Source organism: Salpingoeca rosetta, assembly GCF_000188695.1.
Source record: "Salpingoeca rosetta unplaced genomic scaffold supercont1.6, whole genome shotgun sequence".
In the NCBI taxonomy this organism is placed as follows: Eukaryota; class Choanoflagellata; order Craspedida; family Salpingoecidae; genus Salpingoeca; species Salpingoeca rosetta.
Genome location: NW_004754928.1, coordinates 1297408 through 1321787, shown reverse-complemented (window position 1 = coordinate 1321787; position 24380 = coordinate 1297408). Strand labels below are relative to the sequence as shown.

Here is a 24380-nt window from a genome sequence, read left to right as displayed (position 1 = left end):
CATGCTAATGTGTGTGTGGGGGGGGGGGGAAGGCGGGAGTTGTTCACGTGTGGGGCGGGGAGTTAAAGAACAAGAAGCGGGTGTGAAACATGCAAACACAGGCACACAATGCAAACGCACACACACTTGTACAAACACACAACGCAACGTACTTGTCCTTCCATAGGGTGCCGTGGTCTGCCCAGAGGGTGTATTTGGAGGAGGCGATGTACGGCAGTGCCATGTTGCGCAGGCACATGTAGCACGTCAACGATCCACGATGGATCAGTAGCGTCGTTCGCGGTCGCGTCTTCAGGACACGAACATACTCCTCGACCTGCCGAGCACATGAAGCGGGTGTTGGGTGATCAGGTAGGGGGCGGTTGTAAGTGTCGTGTGTTTGATGGTTGCTGCAAACAAGGTCAACCGCGCGCACACACACACACACACACACACACAGACACACAGACACACACACACACACACACACACACACACACACACACACAGACACACAGACACGCACACACACACACACACACATACACTCACATGCACAATTGCATCCATGGTTTCATCTCGAAAAGTTACCTGATGCTTGGTCCATGCCACGTCCCACAGGACAACGACGAGGTGGAAATGGCACACGCCCTTCTGGCGCAGCCGTGTTTGTACAATCTGCGTTGGCAACAGGACCGGTGGACGGTCAATGGTACATCACAAGACGACACGCCCACCGCGGAGGGTAAAAGCGCGCACATACATACATACATACATACATACATACATACATACATACATACATACATACATACATACATACATACATACATACATACATACATACATACATACATACATACATACACACACACACACACACACACACACACACACATACATACATACATACATACATACATACATACATACATACATACATACATACATACATACATACATACATACATACATACATACATACATACATACATACATACAAAACACACACACGTCACCTGGTGGATTGGATCGATGCGCTCGCGATAGCTAATGACGGCAGAGACATCGCAGGGTGGTAGCGCCGAATCGTCGCCGTGGCCACCCTCGTTACCGCTGCCACTTGCACCGCTACTAACGCTTGCAGCGCTCCCCACACCCTTGCTGTGCGTGTACACAAACAGGACGCCGCCATCGTTGGTTGTCTTCTTCTCTACAAAGTACTGCGAGGGCACGTTGGGTGGCCTCGTGCTCCAGCCTCGCCGGATCGCGCTGGTCACATCCTTGAACGCTGCTGGCGGTGATGGCCACGATGGCCCTCGTCGCCTCCTGTGGATGCTGGCGTGTGCACCGCTCCCTGCAGCTGCTGCAACAACCAGCAACGCAAGCAGCAGCACCTGCAAGCGGCGAGGCAAGCGGCAGGGGCGGCAAGGCATGTCAGGCTGCCGTCTCTTCATCATGTGGTGTGCTGTCCTTTTGTGTGGCAGGCACCTTTTCGCGTTCGCCACCACCCGTGAATGTCACGCATCTTCCCATGCAGCTTGGAACGCGCTCGCTCAACCAGGAGCTTCAAGGACTGGCGAATGGTCGCGTTGGGATGCATTGTGGAAAAACAGACTGTGAGAAAACAACGTGCTCTGTGTGGTGTGTGTGTGAGTGTGGGAGTGTGTGTGTGTGTGTGTGTGTGTGTGAGTGTGTGTGTGTGTGTGTGTGTGCGTCGTTCACATAAAGGTTATGTTTGCTTCACACGTTGCTTGCTTGTTGTGCCCTTTATGCTTGTGGTCTGTTAACATGAATGGTGACTCATTCTTGTCACTTGCTCTCCCTGCACTTGCTGGAGCACGTGAGTGCATTTGAGATTGGTGGCAGGGTGCATTTCTGTACACTTGATAAACGAATCAAGCATACATAACAGAGCATACACAACACGTGCTTGCACGGTGGGAAATGAACGAGGTGCGGCGCAGCGGCGGAAAAGGACCGCACAAAGGCAGGAGGAACAAACACAAAGGGCGGCCGGCCCAGCACCAAACAGAAGCACTCACATGCTTTCGAGAAGCAATCAAACGCAAGCACACACACACACACACACACACACACACACACACACACACACACACACAAAAACACCACAAACACACACACGCACAAACATGCGTCAGCAGCCGGGATCGATGACGAGGACGGACTCAGCATCATGTGGAATGCCGTAGATGAGGCCGTTTGGAGCAAGCACACCATCTAGCCACTTGGCAGAGCCATGAAGATTGCTGATGGTTGTTGTGTCGGTGGTGTTAGTTGTTGGATCAAGGACAAGGACTGATTGAGAGTCGTGCGGGATGCCAATGATGTTGCCGTTGGGTGCGAGCACACCGCCATTCCACTTCAAGGAGCCTGGTGCGGGTGCAACAACAAGCTCGTTGGTCGCGTTTGTGGCTGGGTCGATGACGAGTATCGTCGCTGAGTAGGCTGGGATGGTGTAGATGAAGCCATTCTCTGCCAGCACACCACCATACCACTTGCTGCCTGTGGAACTGAGGTCACTGATGGTCGTGAGGTCCATCGTCAAGGACCCTGGGTTGATGATAAGAACAGAAGAAGCTTTCACGGGGATGCAGTAGATGAGGTCATTGTCTGCCTGCACGCCACCATACCATTTGTGCGTCCCGCTCGACAGTCCTGCCATCGTCGTGATGTCGGCGGTGCTGGTTTTCGGATCAATTATCAGCACATACGTGGCATACAACGGGATGCCGAAGATGAGTTGGTTGCTGGCCACAACGCCACTATACCACTTGTTGCTCGTCGAGCCAAGTGAGTGGATGCTCGTGATGTCAACCGCATTGGTGTCTGGGTCGATGATGAGCATCGACTGCCTGTTTGAAGGGAACATGTAAACGAGGCCGTTGTGTGCCATCACCCCACCAGCCCACTTGGCTGGATCCGTTCCAAGTCCCGAGATGGTGGTGGTGTCGACGGTGTTGGTGCTGGGGTTGATGATGAGCACGGAAGGCGAGTACCAAGGCGCGGCATAGATCAGCCCGTTGCTTGCCAGCACGCCGCCAAGCCACTTGTCTGCTGTTGGCCCAAGCTGACCAAACGTTCCAGTTCCGGCTGCAGCCAAAGTCGCCTTTGTGGTACCGTTGATTGTAGTCGGCAAGCTGGTGGTTGTTGGAAGGGACGCGTTGCTCATGTTCCCTCCGGGGCCTCCTTCAGGCCCGTCGGGACCTCCTCCAGGCCCGTCGGGACCGTTCCCGCTACCTCCAGACAGCACCGTGATTGGAACAGCCACGGCAACGCCAACCACAATGGCAACCGCCAACGCCGTGCGCAACGCCCGTTTCCAGTTACAACCGCGCTTGACAGTCAATGGCTCATGACCAACTTCCATGGCAAACATCTTCGCATCCTCGCGTCCTGGGCTGAACGGCGGTTCAGAGACAGAAAGTGGGCTGTCGAACGAAGTTGTGGCAGCCAGTTGCTGGCCTGATGCGTTGGTCAGGGTGTTGGGGGTCTGCTCCTACCCAGAAGCAAGCGAAGGAAGACAGTGTGTTGTATGTGAGTCAACAACAGGACAACAGCACACAGGCACAACTCATGAGCGGCCCAAACACACACGAAAACGTTGCTTCGAATGCAAACACGAGCGCATGCTTGGTCCATACTCGCACCATCGCATATGCAGGCTCTCACCTTCAACTTGCCAACAATGTCATCAACCAGCGGCGGAGGCACGCTGATGTTTGTATCCTCGTTTTTGGGCGTCCAAGCGAAATATGCCACGTTGCTCCTCAGGTGAAATTGCGCCTCAGGCTCTTCAAAGTCGTCGCACATCTTCACAAGGAAGAACGGCTTCCTTCGATCAACAATGTACTGAAGCTCGTCAAATGTGCTGAAGCTGCTGTCCGTCTCTTTGCCATACGTACGCGTGCCAAGGATCACCGCCATGCGGCACCCATGCAGCGCTCGAATCACAACCTTGGCAATGTTCGAGCCTGGAGGAACCTCACACAGAAACACCTTCAGCCCCCTTGCCTCGAGCGCTCGCTGGAGCGCCTTCCCCGCGTTTCGTGCCTCGCTGAAGCGAAGCGAGATGAAGATGTCAAAGGCGGCGGCGTCATGGGCGGCGACTGGCACCGTCGCTGTGGGCTTGTGGCAACAGCGGAACATTGCTTGGCTCTTGGTAGCTTGGTGAAAACCAAAACGCAAGAGTAGAGAGGTGTGGAAATGACACAGAAACGCTCCTCCACCAGCTCTTCTTCGTTTCGCCAACCACCGTTGCTTGGAACGGGCCCAAGCTCGCCACGCCCCCTCGCAGTCCTCACACCAAACACACGAAAAAAACAAAAATTAATCACAATCAATCAGCTTCGATGATGATGGCAATGATTGACAGTGACAGATAGTGTGATGTGTTTCCAACCAATGACACGTGCTCAGCCTGTGTTGGTGCACCTGACCTCCTCTCGTGTCTTGCGTCGTGTCTGACGTCGTGACGCTCTCGTCCTCCCCCCTCCACCACCTTCTCCACGCTGCCTCGTGCCTCTGTGAACATAGCGTCCATAGGTCCATGCAGACAAGGACACACACAGGTGCACCTGATGCACGCACGTGATGCAGCTGTCCCTCTCTCTCCAAGACACTCCCCAGCCACTGCTGCCGGTGTCATCATAAGTGTGCCTTTCCTCCCTCCGTCTGGTTGGCACCAGCATGCATGCGCGCAGCGCCACCTCTGATGGCGCTTCTCCTTCGCCAAGACAACTGCAAGCATGTGCGATGTCCAGTGTGGGCCAGCTGTCCTTGCCAGACGGTGGATGGAGGAGCAGAAGAACAACGCGAATCTGCTGCTGCTGCATGTGGCCACTTGGCTCCACCACCACCACCGCAACAACAACAACCATGGCAGTCCCACAGCCCACCATGACATGTGGCTCGTGTGCTCAGAGCATTGCGGCCATCGTATGCGACAGCAACAGTGTGGGGGCCAACGGTGATCAAGACCACACTCATGATCAATGACAAGGCGGTTGCTGTCGAACAGCTTGCAGTTGTGTCTCCCGATGAGCTGGCAGACATTGTACGCGAGGGGCGGGTACTCCGTTGAAATCGTCTCACCGCCACAGCAGCGTGAAGAGCAGCAGGCTGTTGATGAGGTGTCCACGTCCTCCACTTCAGCTTTGAGCACACCTGACAAGAAAGAACCGGCGTCCTCGACAACCGCCAAGATGCTGTTGCCGACACTCTTCGGAAAGCCATCACCGCACCCCAGCACAGCTGCTCACGCCTTTGGGGTGCGTGCATGCACTGTGTGTGTGTGTGTGTGTGTGATGTGTGTGTGTGTGTGTGTGTGTCTGTGTGTGTGCTGTGCCTGTGTGTCTGTGTGTGTGTGTGTGTGTGCTCTGTGTGTGTGTGTGTGTGTCCTTACTTCAGCACCTCACTTCCACACACAATTGTCGCTCGTACACACTGCATCTACCGCTGCGCTGCACTACAGGCATGTCGAGCGCCTTGTGCGTGTCCAACATTGAGGGCGCATGCGCGGCATGCACAACAACGTGTCGTGTGGGCCTGCTCGCTGGCACCGCGCCGGTGAAGCCCTGCAGGCATCATCGCCAGCATCGGCGAGGTGGGCGGATACAAAGGCCCACAAAGAAACGCACACACCAGCACAAGGCATGACGTATGTCAGCTTCGTGGTATGCACGTGCGCGGCACTGCATCTCTGCTTGTCTCTTTGGCTTGCATGCACGAGTGGTTGCTTGTATGCACGCATGCCTGCTTTCCACTTCAACCTATCACCCTCCTGCTGCCGCTGTTGCTCCTGTTGGACACGCATGACAGGCAATGCTGAGGGCCCTGCCTGCCCGGTGTTCAGATGGTGCATGTTGATGATGCGTTGCGCCGTGTGGAAGTCAAACACGAGACCTACGCAACGGAGCCACGCGACATCATCGCGTACGTGTGTGTGTGTTTGTGTGTGTGTGTGTGTGTTTGCACTTGTACGTGTCGCTTCGTCTTGCTTCTTCTCTGCTTCCCCCTCCAACCGAATCCCTCCAACTGACTCTGTGTCTGTCCTTGCTGCAACACCTTCTTGCTACCCATCACCACTTACAAAAGAATGCCCTATGTCATGCACTTCACACAACACCCATTTGTGACTGCAGCGCGCTGAAGGATGCCGGGTACGCGAGGGAGCTGGAGCACGAAGCACCACCACCCACAGGAGCGAGATCCGCTTCTGCCCCATCACCTTCATCGTGTGTGCCACCGTGTTTCTTCGTCGCGTCCATCATCGTGGCTGCGTGCGGCCGGACTCCTGGGATGCGCGCATGATCGACGGCATGTCGCGACGCTTCACCTCATCCTCATGCTGCTGGGCGTGGTCGCCTTCATTTCCCGGTCAGCCGTTTCTCCTCTCCGCGGTGCGGTCCACCATGCACGGTGCTGCCAACATGAATGTGGTGTGTGTGTGTGTGTGTGTGTGTGTGTGTGTGTGTGTGTGTGTGTGTGTGTGTGTGTGTGTGTGTGTGTGTGTGTGTGTGTGTGTGTGTGTGTGTGTGTGTGTGTGTGTGTGTGTTTTTTGTGTGCGTGTGTGAGTGTGCTTGTATGTGTGTGGTTTGTTGCGACCACTTCCGCGCGTTCTCTTCACGTCCACCACTGCAGTGAACAAGAGAGCGTTACACGTGCCTTCTTTGCTAGCGTGTCGCGTGCACACGTGCTGCTGATCCACACGCACTTGCTCTGGCGTTATTACAAATCCACCACAGGGCTGCATGGTGATACTCATTGTTGCCGCCGCCTCTTGACTTGTGGTGGCGACCTCTTCTTTGGAGACCGGCATTCCCCCTCTTCACCTTTGTATCGCTCGGGCGTACATCGAACACCTCGCCAAAGGCAACATCTCCAGCCTGCTGAAGGAAGGTATAGTCAAAGGCAATCGCATGGAGGAGCGAATTGACACCGAGCTCGTGCAGCGCGGCGACAACCTGAAGGTGCGTGATGAGGGGGTGGGTGTTGGAGTTGGTGGTGGTGCTTACATGTGGTGGTGGGTGATGGCGGGTGGTTGATTGTAGCAGCAGCAGCAGCAATGTGTGGCAGTTGTTGCAACCTCAGCTGTGGTTGTAGCAGCCGCCTGATATGCACTGTCGTCACATCTCGCTCACCCTTCCTCACGTTCTTGGATGTAGGTGGTGGCCGGTGGCAAAGTGCCTGTGAAATGGATGGATGCACGCGTGCTGGATGGTGCAGGTGAAATGGACGAGGCCGTGATCACGGGCACATCAACACTCGTCTCGTCTCCAAAGGCGTAATTGTCGTATGGGCGGCACCATGGTGCATGATCTTGGAGGCCACACATGTTGACAACGAGAATGCACAGCTGTCAAAGGCGCCCACGCAGCAGAGGTGTGGTGGAAACAACACGCCATATCCTCCCTTTCACACGTACCTGTCAATGTTTCTGCAGACGTTTCCACTCTCACACATACCCGCTCACCCTCTCTCCTTTCCTTCATCTCCTTTTCTTTGCCTGGCAAGCTGGTGGGGCGCTTTGTGTCAGGCATCGTGTTGCTGTCGGTGTGCAGGTTGCGCCGCTGACCTCGGGTGCCGCTGACACATTGGATCTCACGTTCGGTGTGTGTGTGTGTGTGTGTCTGTGTGTCTGTGTCTGTGTTTGTGTGTGGTGCTTCGTACTGGTGCTCGCGAGTCGTGGTTAGAAAACACTAACACACCCACTCACTCACACCTCCATGCCCACACACCCTTACACACACACACACACACTCTCTCTCTCTCTCTCAATCCCCACCTCCATACACCCTCCCCACAGGCCGTGCTTGACAAGACGAGAACGCTGACGGTTGGATCGCCAAAAGTCATGTGTGCACGTGCTCGGCGTTGATGACACGTGGACGGAGGAGATCGCTCTGTTGAAGCTGGTGGCGGCTGTAGAGGCAAACTGCGAACATGCCCTGGGCCAGACAACTGTGGCGCACGAAGACGCTGTCTCTTGCAACGGACTTCAAGACGGTCTCTGGTCGGGGCATCTCAGCAACCGTGGATGGCATGCCCATTGTAATTGGCATGCCCATCGTCATTGGCATGCCCATTGTGATGTTGGCAATCCCACGCCATCAGCGGCAAGTAGCGGCAGCCGATGTACGAAGATGAGGAGACGCGTGGCTACACGGCTGTTGCATGCTCGGCAGACGACAAGCTTCTGCCTGGGCTACGCGGGGTCTCGCTGACATGTGCAAGCCCCAACGGCGAAGAGGGTGGCGCGCCTGCTGCGCCAGCATGGCCTGACCATGGTCATGCTCACACGGGCGACAACGAGGGCACTGCGCGGTCCATTGGGGGGGGGGGCAGAGGTTGGCATCGACACCGTGCTCGCAGCAGCGTGCAGGAGCTGCAGGCGAAAGGGCGAGGTGGTGGCAATAGTTGGCGACGGCATCAACATTGAGTCAGCGGACATCGTTCTGATGATCAAGGACAACCTGCTTGCTGGATGTGTTTGCTGGCCATGCACCTGTTGCATGCGACCGTGCGCCTCCTCCACTACAACGTTCATCTGGGCCGTGTGGTGCAGGTGGTGGACACAGCAACGCGTGCGCTGCTGTTGTCTCTTTGAGCAACTCCGCTGACGTTCGCGGCTTTGCGGCTGCAGCCATCCACTGGTCGTGGCGAGTGGCCACCCCTCCAGCGACCCCGACGACGGAGTGCACACGATCCGCCAAATCACCAGCGTCCACGTCTCGGAGATCCAATCCATCGCAACAGCCGCCACTTCGTCAGCTTCTTCTGTGGTCCTGTGGCATCATTTTGGCGAGGGCCATGGCTTCATCGGCACCATCAGCGTGTCTGCGAGCGGAGAGCAGCACCTGCTTGTGCCGGAAGGCCGGCATTTTGGCGGTGTACAGCCTGACCTCCTCCTCAGCCCGACCTCCTCCTCTTCTTCGCTGCGTGTGTCCCCTGATCCACAGCCCCCTTGCAGCAGAGTGCTCCTGGTCGCTGCCGGGTACGCTGGCGCACAGTGTTTGGGACTCGGACAAGCCCTTGTCGTGTGGCCGCTCTGCCGCCCTCCGTTTGGTGGCCAGCACGATCGATTAGCGGCAACAGCGGGGGTGTGCACCAGCCCTGCGATGGTGAGCGTGTCCTGATCGCGTACACCCTGGAGCAGTGGAACATGACAAGTGTTGTCATTGTGCAGTGGAGCACGCGAGGCTGGCAGCCATTACACAGCACCACGCCGGCCAGTGCCAGCTTTGAATCAGCCGCATCAACACGCGACGCAAAGCACGTGCTCCTGTATGGCCGAGCTTCGCGGTGCCGGCTGCGTACGGTGTGCCCAGCTTCAACAAGGCCAACACCACGGCCGTCGAGATCCGCCCTGTTGGCCATCTAGTTTGACCCAAGGCACGATGCTTGGCGCCGTTGCGCTTGTCACCCACCACGTCGAGGCTGTGCCCTGAGCTGCCAATCACCTCCCGTCGAATTGACGTGGGCAGCGTTGCTAAGCTGCAGCGAGCCGTGCGCATGTTCGCTGCCATCGTGAGCGCCGCCGTCGAGGATGCACGGACAGACACGCCTCCGTCTCTGTTGTCGTTTACGGCCAGCAAGGCCAGCCACGCCCGCACTCCGTGCCATCTTCAGCACCTCCACCAGCGTGTCCTGGCTCGACTGCAGCACAGAGCAGTGCGTCGTGGACAAGGTGTGTGAGGCCATCAACCTCGGGGAACAAGCCCTGGCAGGGAAGCCCTGGTCAAGCCGTGTCGTCCCTGACGCACACCCTCGTAGCAGACATCATTTTGCTGGTGTGCACGTTTCCATGCGAGCTTGCGCTTGCGACCTCCACCGCCGACAAGCAGTACAACCACCAGCAGCGGGCATGATTGCCTCATTGAGTCAGACAGGACATTCATCAGCGAGATGCGCAGCCGCGCGTGTCGGCACAAGCTGCTGAAGTTGTCTGGTGAACTGGCCAAAGTTGAGGACGCTGGGGCGTGCGTGGTGCCACTTGTGCGTGCTGCTGGCTTTGTGAATGTGTCCAGTCGACGGGCGATGCGGAACTGTTTGGCAGCTTCATTGTTCGCGTCAGCGCCAGTTCCTGTGGGAGGCGGCGTGGTACTTGATCACCGTCGCCTTCGTCACAGCAGTGGCAAGGACGTGGCCCAGCTGCTGCTGGGAGTTGGTGACAACAAGTCGGTGGTGATCATGCTGGTGCTGGATGAGCTGGCTGGTTGTGGACATGGTTCAGAAGGTACGGCAGTCGCGGCTGGTTGGACGTGACGGATGCGGCGTCAGTGTTTGTGGTGCGTGGTACGTGCTGTTCCCACCGCGCACCCTTCCCAGCACGCACCCTTCCCAGCACACACACACGTTCCTTTCCACTGCGGTTCTACCTGCACCCGTTCCAGCCAGGGCATGATCCTGGCCCATCTGCTTCGACATGCGCCACTTCCTGCTCTGCTCGTCCTCGGCATCAGCATCGTAGCCGGGTGGACGTCGTTCCAGTTACTGCTGTTGTTGTTGCTGCAAATGACAAACAATCAACCGAAAACATTTGAGGCAAGTGGGTGGTGCCCAAAACTAACAAAACCACGCGACGATGGTTCGACCGCGCCCTCAGCAAGCTAGGGTTGGTGCGATGTGCAAGCACACTGCGCAATTCGGATTTGCCATGCTGTTGCTGGTGCTGGTAGTCGTTGCACGCGTGTGTGGGGAGGTGGTGATGGAAGAGGACGAGTATGGCGCGCTGCACATCAACACCAGCGACCCCAGGGCCGCACCCGTCTTTGTGAATGGCGTGGATGTCGGGCAGATGTTTCAGCTTGTGCAGAGGCAGCAAATGGTGATTGAAGAGCTGCGAGCTACCACATGTCTCTTGCGCACGCCGCAAGCCGACAGCACCAGTATCAGCGGGTATCCCACTGCTGTCTCAAAGTGGAAGTGGATTGGCGGCGTGCAGGCTTCTAACGGCCTCATCTTTGGCATTCCCTATAACTCTCCGTCTGTTCTCATTATCAACCCGACCACCAACAGCGTTGACACAACTACCATCAACGGGCTTGGGACCGGTACCAAATGGGGAGGCGGCGTGTTGGCACCGAATGGTCTCATTTACGGCTTCCCCAGCACAGCTGATGCTGTTCTCATCATCAGACCAGACTCCAAGACAGCAGATACGACTACAATCGCCGGTCTAGGCAGCAACAGCGGGAAGTGGTTTAGTGGTGTCCTTGCCAGCAATGGCCTTATCTACGGCATCCCAGGCTCCTCCCCTTCCGTACTCATCATCGATCCCGACACAAATACGGCCGACACCTCGTCTATTGGTGGTTTTGCGGGAGGCGCGGACAAGTGGTACGGGGGCGTGCAGGCAAGCAATGGCCTCATCTATTGCATGCCAAGTCATTCGCCCTCGGTCCTCATCATTGACCCTGCCACAAACACAGCTGATACTACTTCCATAACTGATGTCGGTAATGGCTATCACAAGTGGTACGGTGGTGTTCTCGCTCCCAACGGCCTCATTTACGGCATTCCCCGTCATGCCACCTCCGTCCTCATCATCAACCCGGCCAGCAATACTGCTGATACCACAACTATCACGGGCCTGGGCGGTGTCGATAAGTGGATTGGCGGCTTTCTTGCAGCAAATGGCAAGATCGTTGGCATCCCACACTCATCCACATCCGTGCTCATTATCAATCCCGCCACTAGAATTGGCGGCTTGTCTGATGCAACTGGTAAGTGGTACGATGGTGTCATGGCCACCAATGGTCTCATCTACGGCATTCCGTACCATGCGGACAGCGTCCTCGTCATCGACCCAGGATGTTAACATTTGTATCCCTTGGCGTGTATTCTTGCTTGCATGATCTCACTCCCCCCCCCCTTTGTTGATTGCGTCTTCATTCTTGGGTTGCTTGTGGGACTCCGCAGCACGCATTCCCCCAATACTCCTCCTCTTCCTCCGCTTGTTCTGTGTCGTCTTGTCTGCTTTATTTGTGTTGATGAACTATGAACTCGTACATCACAGACTCCAAGACTCAAAAGGCAGTGTTGGCACCGTCACGATGAACAACATAACATTGAGAAACCAGACAGTATATCAGATGCTGTGCACAGCTTACGTGTGTCGTTTTGATGTACTTGTGTTGTTCTGTTGACACAGATTGAAGGTAGGAAGGTGGTGGTCGTGGTGGTGCTTCGTGATGGCGACTGCAGACTTACGATGCACATTGGACGACTGGAAGTGGAGAAGATTTTTCCAACACGCAAAACGGCCTCGCGTGTTGCGTTTGTCGTGTGGCATCCTATGAGGCTTCCACAACGCAACTCTACAAGCCAGCAACAAAAGCTGCGGAGATGAAGGCGTGCAACTGTGCTTCCCACCTAAACGTTCCCATCCCTACCTCCACACGGCAAGCGGCCATGCAAGTGACAGTGGGACACCGTTGTTCTCGTGATTTCGCTGGAGCAATGAGCATTGGACTCAGAAGGACACTTCTTGTCCTGGTGTTGTATCTGTGGCTTTCAAGCGCTGCCTGCGTGGCGGAGGTGGTTATGGAGGAAGACTCGACGGGCGCGTTTCATATCAACACGACAGACCCGTTGCAGCAACCGGTGCACGTGAATGGAGTGGATGTGACTGGCATGCTGTTGAGACAACAAGCGCTGATTGAGACACAATACAGCACAAACGTCGCACAGCAGAGCACCATCGAGGCACAGCTCAGCCTGATCAATGAGGAGCACAGCACAAACGTCGCACAGCAGAGCACCATCGAGGCACAGCAGAGCACCATCAATGAGGAGCACAGTACAAACGTCGCACAGCAGAGCGCCATCGAGGCACAGCAGACTACCATCAATGAGGAGCACAGTACAAACGTCGCACAGCAGAGCGCCATCGAGGCACAGCAGACTACCATCAATGAGGAGCACAGTACAAACGTCGCACAGCAGAGCGCCATCGAGGCACAGCAGACTACCATCAATGAGGAGCACAGCACAAACGTCGCACAGCAGAGCACCATCCAGGCACAGCAGAGCACCATCCAGGCACAGCAGAGCACCATCGAGGCACAGCTCAGCCTGATCAATGAGGAGCACAGCACAAACGTCGCACAGCAGAGCACCATCGAGGCACAGCAGAGCACCATCGAGGCACTGCAAGCCATGACCTGCTTCTTGAGGCGGCCATACGCAGATAGAACCACATTGGCGAATGTTGCAAGTTTCGGCAGTCAGTGGCTCACACTTGCTGTGGCACATACGGGCCTCGTGTACGGTATACCGAGCAAAGGCACGAGTGTACTGGTGCTAGACCCAGTCACTCACACCCTTGACACAACGTCTCTGACCCTTGACCCGGATGATAATCGTCGCAAGTGGTGTGGATGGGCGTCGGATGCACAAGGCAAGATCTACGGCTTCCCTCGTGATGGCTCTTCTGTGTTTGTTCTCGACCCAAGCACAAATGCCACTGACACAACGTCCATGTCCGATCTACCCTCACTGGGCAACAAGTGGGTGACTGGCTTGGCCGTGGACAATGGCACCGTCATCGTGGCAATACCGTGGTCGTCTTCCTCAGTGCTGTTCATTGATACACAGGCAAACGCGACTGATACTACGAGCATCACCGGGTTCGGAACCGGTTGTTGCAAGTGGTATGGCGGAGCCCAGGCGACAAATGGGCACATCTACAGCATCCCATACGCCGCACAGAGCGTCTTGATCATCGATCCTGTTGGGAAATCTGCAAACACGAAGAGCATCACTGGGTTTGGGATCGGCGATAAGTGGGCCGGCACCGTGCTTGCGCCCAACGGCCTGATTTACGGCGTTCCTTACGAGGCAGGAAGTGTGATGGTGATCGACCCCCGCACCAATGAGCGCACCCTGGTGTCTGGGTTGTCATCTGGAGGAGACAAATGGAGAGGAGGCGTGCTCCTGGAAGATGGCCGCATTGTGTGTATTCCATACAAAGCAGCCAACATTCTCGTCATCAACACCAACGACAACTCCTTCAACACCTTACCAACGAGCGGTTTGGGGTCATCAGACTGTAAGTGGTGGGATGGCGTTCAGGCGACCAATGGCCTGATTTATGCCCCACCTTGTTTGACATTTTCGCTGCTTGTCATCGACCCAGGCTGCACGAAGGCCTGAGCAGCTTGCGAAGGGAGCAGTGTTGTGTGTGTGTGTGTGTGTGTGTGTGTGTGTGTGTGTGTGTGTGTGTGTGTGTCTGTGTCTGTGTGTCTGTGTCTGTGTGTGTGCGCGTGCGTGCGTGCGTGCGTGTCGAGCACTTGCTCGCTCTCGTTTGTTCACATCATGATTCGGAGTGTTACAACAGCGGCAGCTGCTTCTTTGATGATGTATTCGTTCGGTTGGCAGCATATGCAAGATGTGAGGTTGTAGTGTACTGGTCCCGCACAAGGAATTACGCAGTCTCATGAGTCAGTCCATGTCTTGGAGCACAAGCAGGATGGGGAGAGTAAGCCACAAGGGAACAGTGATGTGCACGTGACAGGTGCCCATCCACACATTCACACAGATAGTACCAGCCAAGGAGGGCTGACTTGTGCCCCTTGCAGCAGCTTCATGAGCAGCAGCTCCACAACGTCTGCCTCCCGATCAGCCACGCACTGAAAGTACCACGTGCGCAGCTGGTGTGCCGTCATGCTGACGCAGTTCAAGTCGAGCGGATGCAGGCCAGCAGCCGGCAGTGTGGCGTAAGCCAGCGCAAACAGGCCACACGACACGCCGTCTTGCTGCTGTGGCACATCCCCTGAGGTGCACGGCGTGCGTCTGCCTCGGTGTTGTACAGCTTGCGCGGCTGGTGGCCCAGGCACCGCTGTCTGTTCCTCGGTGGAAGACTGCGTTGATGAGTCTGCCACGTACACCGTGCCGTCGTATGGCGCAGGAAAGGAATGCGCCATAGCTGTTTGCAAGTGCAGGCGCGTGCGTCGCGGGAGAGGACGTGAGGGAATGAGGGAAGTGAAGGAGACGAAGTGCATGCGTACACATGCGCGGCGATTCACACACACAGACAGCCAGACACACACACACCACACACACACACACAGATACGCACGCACAGACAGACACAGACACAGACACACACAGCCTGTCTGCTACTTTGAACCGGCCATGTTTGCGAGCATCGTCGTCGCTGCCCCCGAAGCGCGCTTGGATTCAAAAGCCCGTTCAATCATGCACACACACACACACACACACACACACACACACACACACACACACACACACACACACACACACACACACACACACACACACAAAGGAGTGAGCTCACACGACGCGTGTCATCGAGCATGCGCTGGACTCCACAACCACAACACACTGGTGTGTGTATTGCTTACCGACAGCCGAGCGAATCTCATCCGTCCCCAGCTGCCCGTCTGCAAGCGCTGCATATGCCGAGAGCGATACTGGTGGTGTAGCAGTGCTCGCCGGTGGTGCTGCTGGTGTTGCTGCTTCTGCCGCTGTTGTTGATGACTGTGATGGGGTGAAGAAGACGACGATGAGGATGATGGTGATGCCATCAAGGGAGTCCGCGACAGAAGGGTGCCCCTGAACGGCCGTGGCGCTGTCGCTGTAGCCGTCGCCGCAGACATGAGGTAACGGTGGCACCGTGTTAGGAAAGGAAGGTGGACAAGCCCTACTGCTGCCGCTGCTTCTGCTGCCATCACAGCTGTTGTTGCTGTCGTTGCCGTTGCTGCGGATGAGGTCGACATTTTGGCGGCTGCACTGCAATCCCGCTGCAGCGGCGGCAATGTGCTTGTGATGACTGGTGTTGTTGACAATGTCGGCACCATGGCATGCGTTAGAGACGGTGGCGCTGCTGGCCCATGTACAGGCGCAGGCAATGCTGGTGGGAATGGGCCTGATGCCGCCCCAAGCAGTGGTTGCAGCAGTGGTGCCGCGTTCATTGTGGTGGCGCTGGTGTGATTGCTGAGGATGGATGTACCCTCTGCCATGTCCTCTGCTTCGTGCACGAGCTGTTTTGCCCTCCTCCTTTGGCACTTCAACCACGCTCATCCCCAGTCTGCTCTCCTGCGGCCGCCCACGCTGTGTGACTGCAGGTGGTGGTGGTGGCAATGTCACATGTGTGCGTTTGTGTGCGTGCATGAGCGTGCGCATGCGAGTGATCGAGGACGAATTGAAGTGATGAACGGGGACGTGACTGCAGCCGGCTTACATTGTGAGCGCTTTGGAGGTCGAGCGTTGAGCAGGCGCTTGCATGAGAGTCGGGGAGGGGGTTGGTTCTTGTGGCAGATGCTTCCTGATATGGTAGCAGCAGGGTGGTGTGAAAGGTGGTCAGATCGGATTGCAAGGCAGTGGTTGGTGGGAGCAGTCAGTGGAGTGAGTAGAGTGTTTTGCAACACACTGTCTTTCTACGCACACATTGCTGTTACCTTGCGCTGCCTGCTCCTTCTTCATGTGCAAACTCTCAAAGCAACAGCACGCTGAACACGTCCAGCACGTGTCATCTTCTTGAACCGTCATGTGTGTGTGCGACACAAAGAGCACGGTTCCATTGCCCACTGCATCGTGGAGTGGCTGCCACTGCTTGTGCAACAGATCAATAACACACGCGCAGCAGGTGTCCTTCTTGTTGCACCACAACCACGACGAAGTGCTTGCTGGCTGGCTTGCGTGCACGCGAGGAAGGCCTTCTTTGTGATCGCATCCACTCTCGCATCCACAAACCATCCACGCAGTGTGCTTGCTCGTTTTCTTTCCTTTTGCTTTCTGTCCTTTGCTTCTTGTTGGCGAAAAGAGTGGCGCTCACATTGACAAAACGCACCACACTGTTTGTTTCCTTCTTTGCTTGCCATGTTGACAGAGAAGGAAAATCCTTGCGTTTCTGGCAACACCTGCCCCCCGATTTGGAAGCACTTTCCCGCCCTGCAGCACAAAGAAAACGAAAACAATACACAATACACACAACAGTTATTGTGTTGTCGCACACACTCTCCACTGCCGCAACAAGCCAGCCAGTGCATGCTCGCTCTGTCGCTTGCTTGCGACGCATGTGGACGCCATCTGTGTGCTTCTTCGCCTTCTTGCTCGTTTGCTGCACTGATGGCTCTTGCCACAGACACAGACAGGTGCACCACAGTGGTGGCAGGACCATGTGTTGTGCAAGAGAAAACGAGCGAGGTGGTTGATGGGCAGGATCACAGCTCTGGTTGACACAAGGTTGACACCTTCCCTTCCACATCAACACATCAACACATCAACACCATCCATCCCACTGATGGGCTCAAGTCAGTCAACAGGCGTGATGGACATGAGCAACAGCGTGTGCTTGCACCAGTGCAGCAGAGAATGGAGCACATATGGTGCAGGAGCACCCATCAGCCAATGGCGAGGACGCCTCATAGACAACGCACCATCGTGTGACACGCTGAAGCAGCAAGTGACGTGCGTGACCTCAGCAAACCACACGGGATATGGCAACGTGGCATGGGTGGTGCAATGGCCGACAACAAAAACAGCAACAACCACTTGATCTGTGCGCAGAGACGTGCATCTGTGCCCTTCGTCGATCCCTTCCATCCACTCCCTGTTCGACGCAACGACCACAGTTCCAGCGAGCAACGGCCTCATTTACATGCTGAATCATCCCTGGTTGCAAACAAGGACAGGGCCCCTTATCAGCGACTACGACACTCTATCCACTATCCTCGATTGATTCAAGAACCACCACCACAGCTGTCTGGTGAGGCACGCCAGCCAGAAATGGCATCATCCACTACTGCTGCATCCCACGAAGCGTGGTGCGGGAGGCGACCTCACAAGCAGGCAACGACCTCATCAACAATGTCCCAGCAGATCATTCGACGACGATGCTTGCCATCGGCACAGCTCCACACGCAGCGATTACAGTGCAGTGGTCTGGCGGCGTGCTTGCACCCCTAACGGCAACATCAACGACCAGCATCAGGAGGCGTGCTTGCTTGTTGTGAATGATGGCCTTGTCCACTGCATTCCTCCCGCCAACGCGGAGTTTGTGCTCGTCATCGATCCAGGATGCTGAACTGGTCAATATCGATGTTGTTTGCCGTATCGCAACTACATTTCAAAGCTTGTTGAAGACACCCTCACCCTGCGCACGGATCATTCGATTACCCTTCTGCGCCTTTCCCCTTCTTCTGCTGCACGTGACTGTTGGCACAACACGTCCTGCACCCTTTCAGTTGCATCTGCATCTGTTTCTGTGCGTGTATGCGTGTGCGCTCATGTCTTGTGCTCAGCTCTCCGCTTTCTTGTTGCGTCACCCAGCATTATCATTCCAGCACCCTTTTTTGTGTTGTTTGCTTTGCCCCTGTTCATCTCCAATGTGTATGTACAACCAACTGCATCGCCTTTCGCCAGTCACGCCATTTCCATCACAACAATCACTCATGGATGCACGGGTTCAATCAAAGGGACAGCCATTGCACACACACACACACACACACACACACACACACACACACACACACACACACACACACACACACACACACACACACACACACACACACAACTGACGTCCCTGTTCTGTTGGTGCAGTGGAATGGCTGGTGTTCCGACAGAGCAATGGCAAGGGTAAATGGAGGCAGCCAACGGCATGTTCTCAGCAGACCAACCGGCCGAAATGGGAGAGTAACAGTTTGAAAGAAGAAAACAGGCAACAAATAGACACACACGCACGCGCACACACCAACGCAAATCAACTTCACGCCTTCAAAGCGGCAGCAGTGATAAGTCGTGCACGAGGATGATGTTGTCCGCTGACTGGGAAACAAAGTGGAGTCCATCGGGTGCCATGCGCACTGCTCGCAGGTTCCCGTAGGACACCTCGCCGTCGTGGCCAAAGGACTGAAAGGCGACCTCCAACGTGTTTGCATCCAGCAGCTGAAAGCCACCATAGGACGGCACAACAAGGTATTTCTCACTGGGGTGCAGTATCATCCAGTGTGGTCCAAGCTTGATGGCGCGAACCACTTCTCCTGACAGGTTCCTGCACTCCAGATTACGCCCTCCACGGGTGTACGTGGCCAGCAACCTTTGCCTTGGAAGCCACAACAGCGAATAGTCGCTGGAGAAAGGGTCGGACAAGGATCGAATGGGGGACGCTCCGTCATTCAGGTTCCACAGCTGAATGCCATTTTTTGCTGCAAACGTTGCCAGTAAAACACCACCTTGGTCATCCGTGCACATCGCCAAACTGTACACAGGCCCTTTATGGCCTGCAAACACCCGCACGTCTGCCACCTCGACAATGTTGCCTTCATCGTCTGTGTTGAGTTGCCACAGCCGTGCTGTGTGGTTCTTCGACCCGGTGGCGAATTGACGCACATGCGGGTACTGAGGGTGCCAAACGCAACAAGTGACTTCGTCAGTGACCCCGAGTTCGGTGTGCACGTACTCAGGGTCACGCACGACCACTTGCTTGCACGCCGGCAGCGCCAGGAGGAACACATCACACCCATCAATCAGCACGCACGAGTCGCTTGTTGGTGCGAAGAACACTTGCCAGTCTCGGTGTGTCTTCCGACTCGTAATGACATTCTTGTGCACGTCGCTAGTGACCGTGTTGACAGCCGTAATGGCTTTGTCTGTGCCGGAGTAACAAAGGACGATGCGTCCATCAGGACTTCCGCTCATCTGGTTGAAGCTCCAAAAGTCACCGCTGTTGTGTATGTCAATGGCCTTGACCGCTGTCATGTTTGCTGCTTCGTACAAAGCAAGCGCATGCTTGGCACCTGATCCACCCGATCCGATGAAAACTACGACGTTTTGCGGCTGTCGTTGTTGCTGCTGACGATGTGGTGGGGCTGCCATGAGCGCAATCGTGGGTGTGGCCAGTGATGCAGTCGACCTTGTCTGCTTCGCGCCTGCGTTGTTGCTGAGTTTGATCTCCTCCCAATCAAACACAGAGACCAGGGTGTCGCTTCCTCCAACAGCCAGCAACGTGTCATCTGGAGAGAGAGTAACAATGCCGGTGGGCGCTGGTCCCACGGAGCGCAGCGACGTCATCGTGGTTACGTCATACACCTTCGTAGAATCCCCAAATCCACCCACCACCACAAGGGATCCGCTGGCAGCCAAGGTCCTTGCGCTTCCAACCATGGCGCAGAGAACCCGCGCCACCATTGTTCCGTCAGCTTTCAGCTTGTACAGATGCGAGCCCCAGTACACGACAACATCAAGGCCCCCATGCAGCAGGCATAGGGTTGTTACAGCAGGGCTCCTGCGTTCCATGTTGTAGCGGGCAACCTGCACCAAGGCTGCCTGGTCTCCTGCCATGGACGATTGGGCGGGACGCTGAGATGGCGTCGGAAGTCCTTTGAGCTCAAACCAGATGACGCTGCCGCTCTTCGTACCTGCGACCAGCGTGTTGTTGCGGATCTGCCCACAACACAGCTTGTCTTGCATCGTGCACTTCCACACACAATGACTGAAGTCAACACTGAACAGCATGATGCGCGTCACGCCTGGCACATCATCGTCATCATCATCGCCATCTCTCCTCAGTTGTAGGGGATGTTTTGGCTTTGGAGGTTTGTCACCAGTCATCATCCACACCAGGGCATCGTCGTCGGTCATCCGCAACACGCAAAGCTCCTCCGACTCAGGGTCAAACACCTCCACACAGCGCGTGACCTCGTGCGTTGCCAGCTTCCGCACATACACCTTTCCATCTGTGCAGGCAACTGCAATGAGGCCCGATGGCAGCTGAACAATGCGCGCTGCCTTTGCGTTGTCATTGGGCTTACGCAACCTCGCCACAGGAGTGCCAGTCCGTGCTTCCCACACGTGAACATCTCCAGCTCCACTAGGAGAGCCACACCCGCACACCCAACGACTATCTCGAGTAAAGATGACATCCCGAACGTCGGAAAACCACCTTGCGGAACACACGCACACAAGTGGGTCAAGCTCTTGTGGCTTGTTGTATTGTCGAACACGTGGTAGGCGGCAGCCTGGCGTGGACAACAGAGTTTCTGCCGCCTTGAACACCGCTGTCTCGTCTGGATACAGCGAGGCGCGCGCCACCACAGCGCCAGGCGTACGCTCGAAGATGAGGGCATTGCGAGCCACAAATCGCGCCCAGATGTCGAAGCTGTGTTTCTTGAGCAGGCTCTCCAGTGCGCCACCATGACCACCACTAGAACCACCACCACTGCGCAGCAGGTCTTCAAAGTCTGCCACCAGCTGCCGCACCATCCCCGCTGTTGCCTTGGCCTCGATGAACTCGAGGTCGCACAGCGTTGTCGCGCACTCCTCCCACCGCTGCGCATGCATGAGGTGGAACGGCAGCACGGCAACCTTGCGTGCGTTGACCACAACACCGGAGCGCGGGTCATCGAGCCGACCAGCCAGCACCGTCTTCATGGACGCCACTTTGCGGTCGCGCAGAGCACTCGCGTCGTCCGTCTTGTCGTGCAGGTGGCGGCCGTGCTCCCACTTGCCGCTGAAGTAGTCTGCAAGCTCGCCGTGCCGCTGCACCGTCAAGGCCGTGGTGGTGGTGGAAGTGGAGGCTGCGGTGGTAGTGGTCGTGGACGAGGACGTGGCAGTGCTGCCATCACCAGCACCATCACCGTTACCGTCGCTATCATCACCCGTGTCATTTCCAGCACCGCTGCGCGAGTTGAGGCCGAGGTAGCGTCGCTCTGCTGCCTCGCGGTGCTGGCGATGGTACCATGCACGGACAGTAACGCCGCCCTCAGCGCCACGCTCCACCAACGCGCCCTCCAGGTCAGACACGATGCGTGCCCAGATCAGCGGGGGCACGCGGCGGACGGGTGGCACCCACCACTCGTAGATCTCGTCCAGGACGGTGTCGTTGCAGGACAGCAGATCCTCCATCTCATTGTCGCTGAGTCCGCCGCGCGAGGCAGAGAGGTACCCGAGCGCCGCCCGCACCGTCTCCTTGCCGTGTCGCGTCTCCAGCTCATCAAACACCTTCTCCATCAGGCCCTCCACCGTCTTGGGGAAGAAGTCGGGTGCAATTGCGTCCGTGTGGTTCCAGCGAAGCGCAAAGAACTGCGTGCAGATGCGGAGGTACAGCGGTGTCGGGCAGGACTCGTAGACGCCCAGCACAACACTGCGCTGTGCAGGGGTGAGGGACCGCTTGGCATCGGCGTGCTCAGGATGCCGTCTGCGTCGTCTTTGCTGATCTTGGCCACGTGCTGCTGGTTGGTGTCTGGCAGCGTGGCCTTGAGCACCTCCCAGCATCCGCCCACATCCGGCAGAGTGGACACGACGATGGCGCAGTTTGGCGGCAGCGATGCGAGCGGCAGCCATTCCAGGTTGCGGCCCTGGTCCTCGTCTGAGAGCTGGTCAAGCGAGTCCAGCACGAGCACCAACGGCTTGCGAGCAGTGCCAAGCTTGAGGGCAGCCTGAAACTGTTCTGTCAGCTTTTCAAAGTCGGCTGCTGGCGATGCTGCTGGCTCCTTGCCTTTCACTGCGCGGTGGATATGGCGGTACACGTTGGCCATCAGGGTGCGGGCAGTGCCGCTCTCCCGCGACGTGCCCAGGAACCGCGACACCACAACGGCATTTGGGTGGGCTTCCTTCATGGTACCTATGGCGTGTGTGTATGTGTGTGTGCGTGTGTGTGTGTGTGTGTGTGTGTGTGTGAGCATGTGATGAAACAGAGGAAAGCAGAGCACATCCCACGATGAGGACATGCATGAAGGCCAGCACAACAAGAGACATTCGCAGACATGCACGCATGCACGCATGAAGCTACAAAGCACAACGAACTGCACACGCACACAACACACCTGCGATATGAGCCATGAGTGAAGTCTTGCCACTGCCAGATGGGCCACAGATGGCAAACGGAGCTGCGACCTCTTTGCCAATCGTGATGCGTTGTTGCACGTATGCAAGGGCAGCATCTGCCGTCTGCTGAGTGGCTGTTGTAGACACGAACCCACAACGCCGCAGGTTGCCGAACATGGCGTGCGCCGCCGCCTCCTCCACCACCGCGTCGCTCTCAAACGCGTGCTCGCGCGCAACACGCTCAATGTTCGCGGCCAGCGTGTCGCAGAAGGCGTCGGCAAAGGTGCGCATGTACTCTGCGTGGTCGGTGCGAGCGAGGTCGATGCCTGGTCCCCATGGGATGGTCATGGTCTTGATGCGAGATGGTGACAGGGCAGCCGGCACCGCCTCCGCACGCGATCGCTCCAGCTGCTGCTGCGCCTCCTCGTCCACCTCACCACCAGCCATGTCGATGAACAGCTTAGCCGTGTCTGGGTCCGATGCAACGTCGATGCCCTCCAGGCGCCGGTCAAAGACGAAGCACGCCTTGTCGCGCGCCTCTTTCGGCTGCACCTTGAACAGGCCGTTGTCAATCTCCTCCGCCGTCACGCTCTGCACGTACAGGGCACGTCGCTCGTTAGACAGCCCAGGCGCTCCCGTTGCTGCCTGGCGCAGACACATCTGCAGCGTGGGGAAGATGTCGGACCACCACGCATCAGAGTGCTCCTTCTTCACGGGCTTGAGCTCGCGGGTCGGCGGCACGACGTTCTCATTCAGGACGAACCACTCGTCCATGTACTCCATGGCCTTGTTGAGTGCGGCTGAGGTTGGAGTGGACGCAGTTTGCTTGGCTTGTTTGGCCATCTCCTCCTTCAGCAGCTTGAACTCCTTATCGGGGATCTTGGCTGGGAAAGGGCGGAAGCCATACTTGTTGCCAAGGATGAGCACATAGCTGATGCCACTCGATTCTTGCTGGCACCGCTTGATCTCCCGCATGCAGATCTATGAAACGTGTGTATGGGGGGGGAGGGATGTGGGGTGGTCAGTGTGCGCGTTGAAGCTCAGAGTGAGAGTGGGAAGGGATTATCGGATTGCAAGCTGTAACCACCTCACACGCACACTCATTCACGCACTCGCAAACACACACACACACACACACACACACACACACACACACACACACACACACACTCACTCACTCACCGTCCAGCAACTTCAAACGCTGTCCTTCTGCTCATGGTGGCCCAATGACATCCGTTCCTCGTCCTTGTCGTACTCCCTCGTCTCTTGCCCAATCAAACCTTGAGGATGCCGTCCCAGCTCTCACCACCACCACCCACATCAGCACTGGATCCATACACAGCTCCTTGCCCACGCCATCTCCTGCAGGTCAGCCTCCTGTGATGCTGCATGGAAGCTCATCAGCACACACTGCTGCTGCTGATGGTGCTGCTGATGTGGTGGTGGTTCCTATCTCATGTGGAAACTACTGTCCAATGGATCAAACAACAGAGGCGGTGTGACCTCTTTCCACGAAGCGATGCGACACTGGGAACATTACCGCTCTCTCTCTATCCCTGTCGAATGATGGTCGTTCGATTGGGTGG

General features: G+C 56.5%; 9 protein-coding genes across 9 annotated transcripts in view; 5 read left to right on the top strand and 4 right to left on the bottom strand.

The window, feature by feature from the left end:
* Nucleotides 1-1512, bottom strand: part of PTSG_02869 (uncharacterized protein) — a 3749-nt gene extending 2237 nt beyond the window's left edge. Inside the window, exons 1-3 of the mRNA XM_004996323.1 lie at nucleotides 999-1512; nucleotides 571-657; nucleotides 117-316 (exon numbers count right to left, since the gene is read on the bottom strand). Coding sequence (XP_004996380.1) covers nucleotides 117-316; nucleotides 571-657; nucleotides 999-1439 — 728 coding nt within the window. The 5' untranslated portion in view covers nucleotides 1440-1512. The remainder of the gene's footprint in view (nucleotides 1-116; nucleotides 317-570; nucleotides 658-998) is intronic.
* A 625-nt stretch (nucleotides 1513-2137) lies between these two features.
* Nucleotides 2138-4149, bottom strand: PTSG_02868 (uncharacterized protein; the record flags this gene model as incomplete). Its single annotated transcript, XM_004996322.1, has 2 exons — nucleotides 2138-3499; nucleotides 3673-4149. The coding sequence occupies 2 exons, from the start codon at nucleotides 4147-4149 to the stop codon at nucleotides 2138-2140; spliced, it is 1839 nt and encodes a 612-aa protein (XP_004996379.1).
* A 606-nt stretch (nucleotides 4150-4755) lies between these two features.
* PTSG_02867 (uncharacterized protein) lies at nucleotides 4756-7289 on the top strand (the record flags this gene model as incomplete). Its single annotated transcript, XM_004996321.1, has 8 exons — nucleotides 4756-4789; nucleotides 4950-5056; nucleotides 5103-5274; nucleotides 5509-5675; nucleotides 5855-5952; nucleotides 6203-6440; nucleotides 6813-6971; nucleotides 7167-7289. 8 exons carry the CDS (start codon nucleotides 4756-4758, stop codon nucleotides 7287-7289), a joined length of 1098 nt encoding a protein of 365 aa, XP_004996378.1.
* A 26-nt stretch (nucleotides 7290-7315) lies between these two features.
* On the top strand, nucleotides 7316-9869 carry PTSG_02866 (uncharacterized protein; the record flags this gene model as incomplete). Its single annotated transcript, XM_004996320.1, has 8 exons — nucleotides 7316-7383; nucleotides 7538-7606; nucleotides 7959-8136; nucleotides 8274-8440; nucleotides 8645-9122; nucleotides 9158-9369; nucleotides 9438-9528; nucleotides 9594-9869. 8 exons carry the CDS (start codon nucleotides 7316-7318, stop codon nucleotides 9867-9869), a joined length of 1539 nt encoding a protein of 512 aa, XP_004996377.1.
* Nucleotides 9870-10585: 716 nt separating this feature from the next.
* PTSG_02865 (uncharacterized protein) lies at nucleotides 10586-11821 on the top strand (the record flags this gene model as incomplete). Its single annotated transcript, XM_004996319.1, has 1 exon — nucleotides 10586-11821. One exon carries the CDS (start codon nucleotides 10586-10588, stop codon nucleotides 11819-11821), a length of 1236 nt encoding a protein of 411 aa, XP_004996376.1.
* A 641-nt stretch (nucleotides 11822-12462) lies between these two features.
* PTSG_02864 (uncharacterized protein) lies at nucleotides 12463-14214 on the top strand (the record flags this gene model as incomplete). Its single annotated transcript, XM_004996318.1, has 1 exon — nucleotides 12463-14214. One exon carries the CDS (start codon nucleotides 12463-12465, stop codon nucleotides 14155-14157), a length of 1695 nt encoding a protein of 564 aa, XP_004996375.1. The 3' UTR covers nucleotides 14158-14214.
* A 320-nt stretch (nucleotides 14215-14534) lies between these two features.
* PTSG_02863 (uncharacterized protein) lies at nucleotides 14535-16449 on the bottom strand (the record flags this gene model as incomplete). The annotated part of the gene is made up of 4 exons (XM_004996317.1): nucleotides 14535-14929; nucleotides 15369-16085; nucleotides 16208-16291; nucleotides 16425-16449. 4 exons carry the CDS (start codon nucleotides 16447-16449, stop codon nucleotides 14535-14537), a joined length of 1221 nt encoding a protein of 406 aa, XP_004996374.1.
* Nucleotides 16450-17296: 847 nt separating this feature from the next.
* Nucleotides 17297-18052, top strand: PTSG_02862 (uncharacterized protein; the record flags this gene model as incomplete). The annotated part of the gene is made up of 3 exons (XM_004996316.1): nucleotides 17297-17436; nucleotides 17536-17643; nucleotides 17881-18052. The coding sequence occupies 3 exons, from the start codon at nucleotides 17297-17299 to the stop codon at nucleotides 18050-18052; spliced, it is 420 nt and encodes a 139-aa protein (XP_004996373.1).
* Nucleotides 18053-18714: 662 nt separating this feature from the next.
* PTSG_02861 (uncharacterized protein) lies at nucleotides 18715-24196 on the bottom strand. The gene is made up of 4 exons (XM_004996315.1): nucleotides 24075-24196; nucleotides 22794-23775; nucleotides 22194-22591; nucleotides 18715-22116 (listed from the first exon to the last, which is right to left on the bottom strand). The coding sequence occupies exons 1-4, from the start codon at nucleotides 24183-24185 to the stop codon at nucleotides 18745-18747; spliced, it is 4863 nt and encodes a 1620-aa protein (XP_004996372.1). The 5' UTR covers nucleotides 24186-24196; the 3' UTR covers nucleotides 18715-18744.
* Between the last annotated feature and the right edge of the window lie 184 nt (nucleotides 24197-24380).

Excerpts from the sequence above, each read along its gene's own strand:
- PTSG_02861 (XM_004996315.1), bottom strand. The coding sequence starts at position 24,185 with ATGCAGCATCACAGGAGGCTGACCTGCAGGAGATGGCGTGGGCAAGGA. Across the intron at positions 23,776-24,074 it reads GCTGGGACGGCATCCTCAAG|ATCTGCATGCGGGAGATCAA; the intron begins GTTTGATTGGGC and ends CACGTTTCATAG. Across the intron at positions 22,592-22,793 it reads ACTCATGGCTCATATCGCAG|GTACCATGAAGGAAGCCCAC; the intron begins GTGTGTTGTGTG and ends CACACGCCATAG.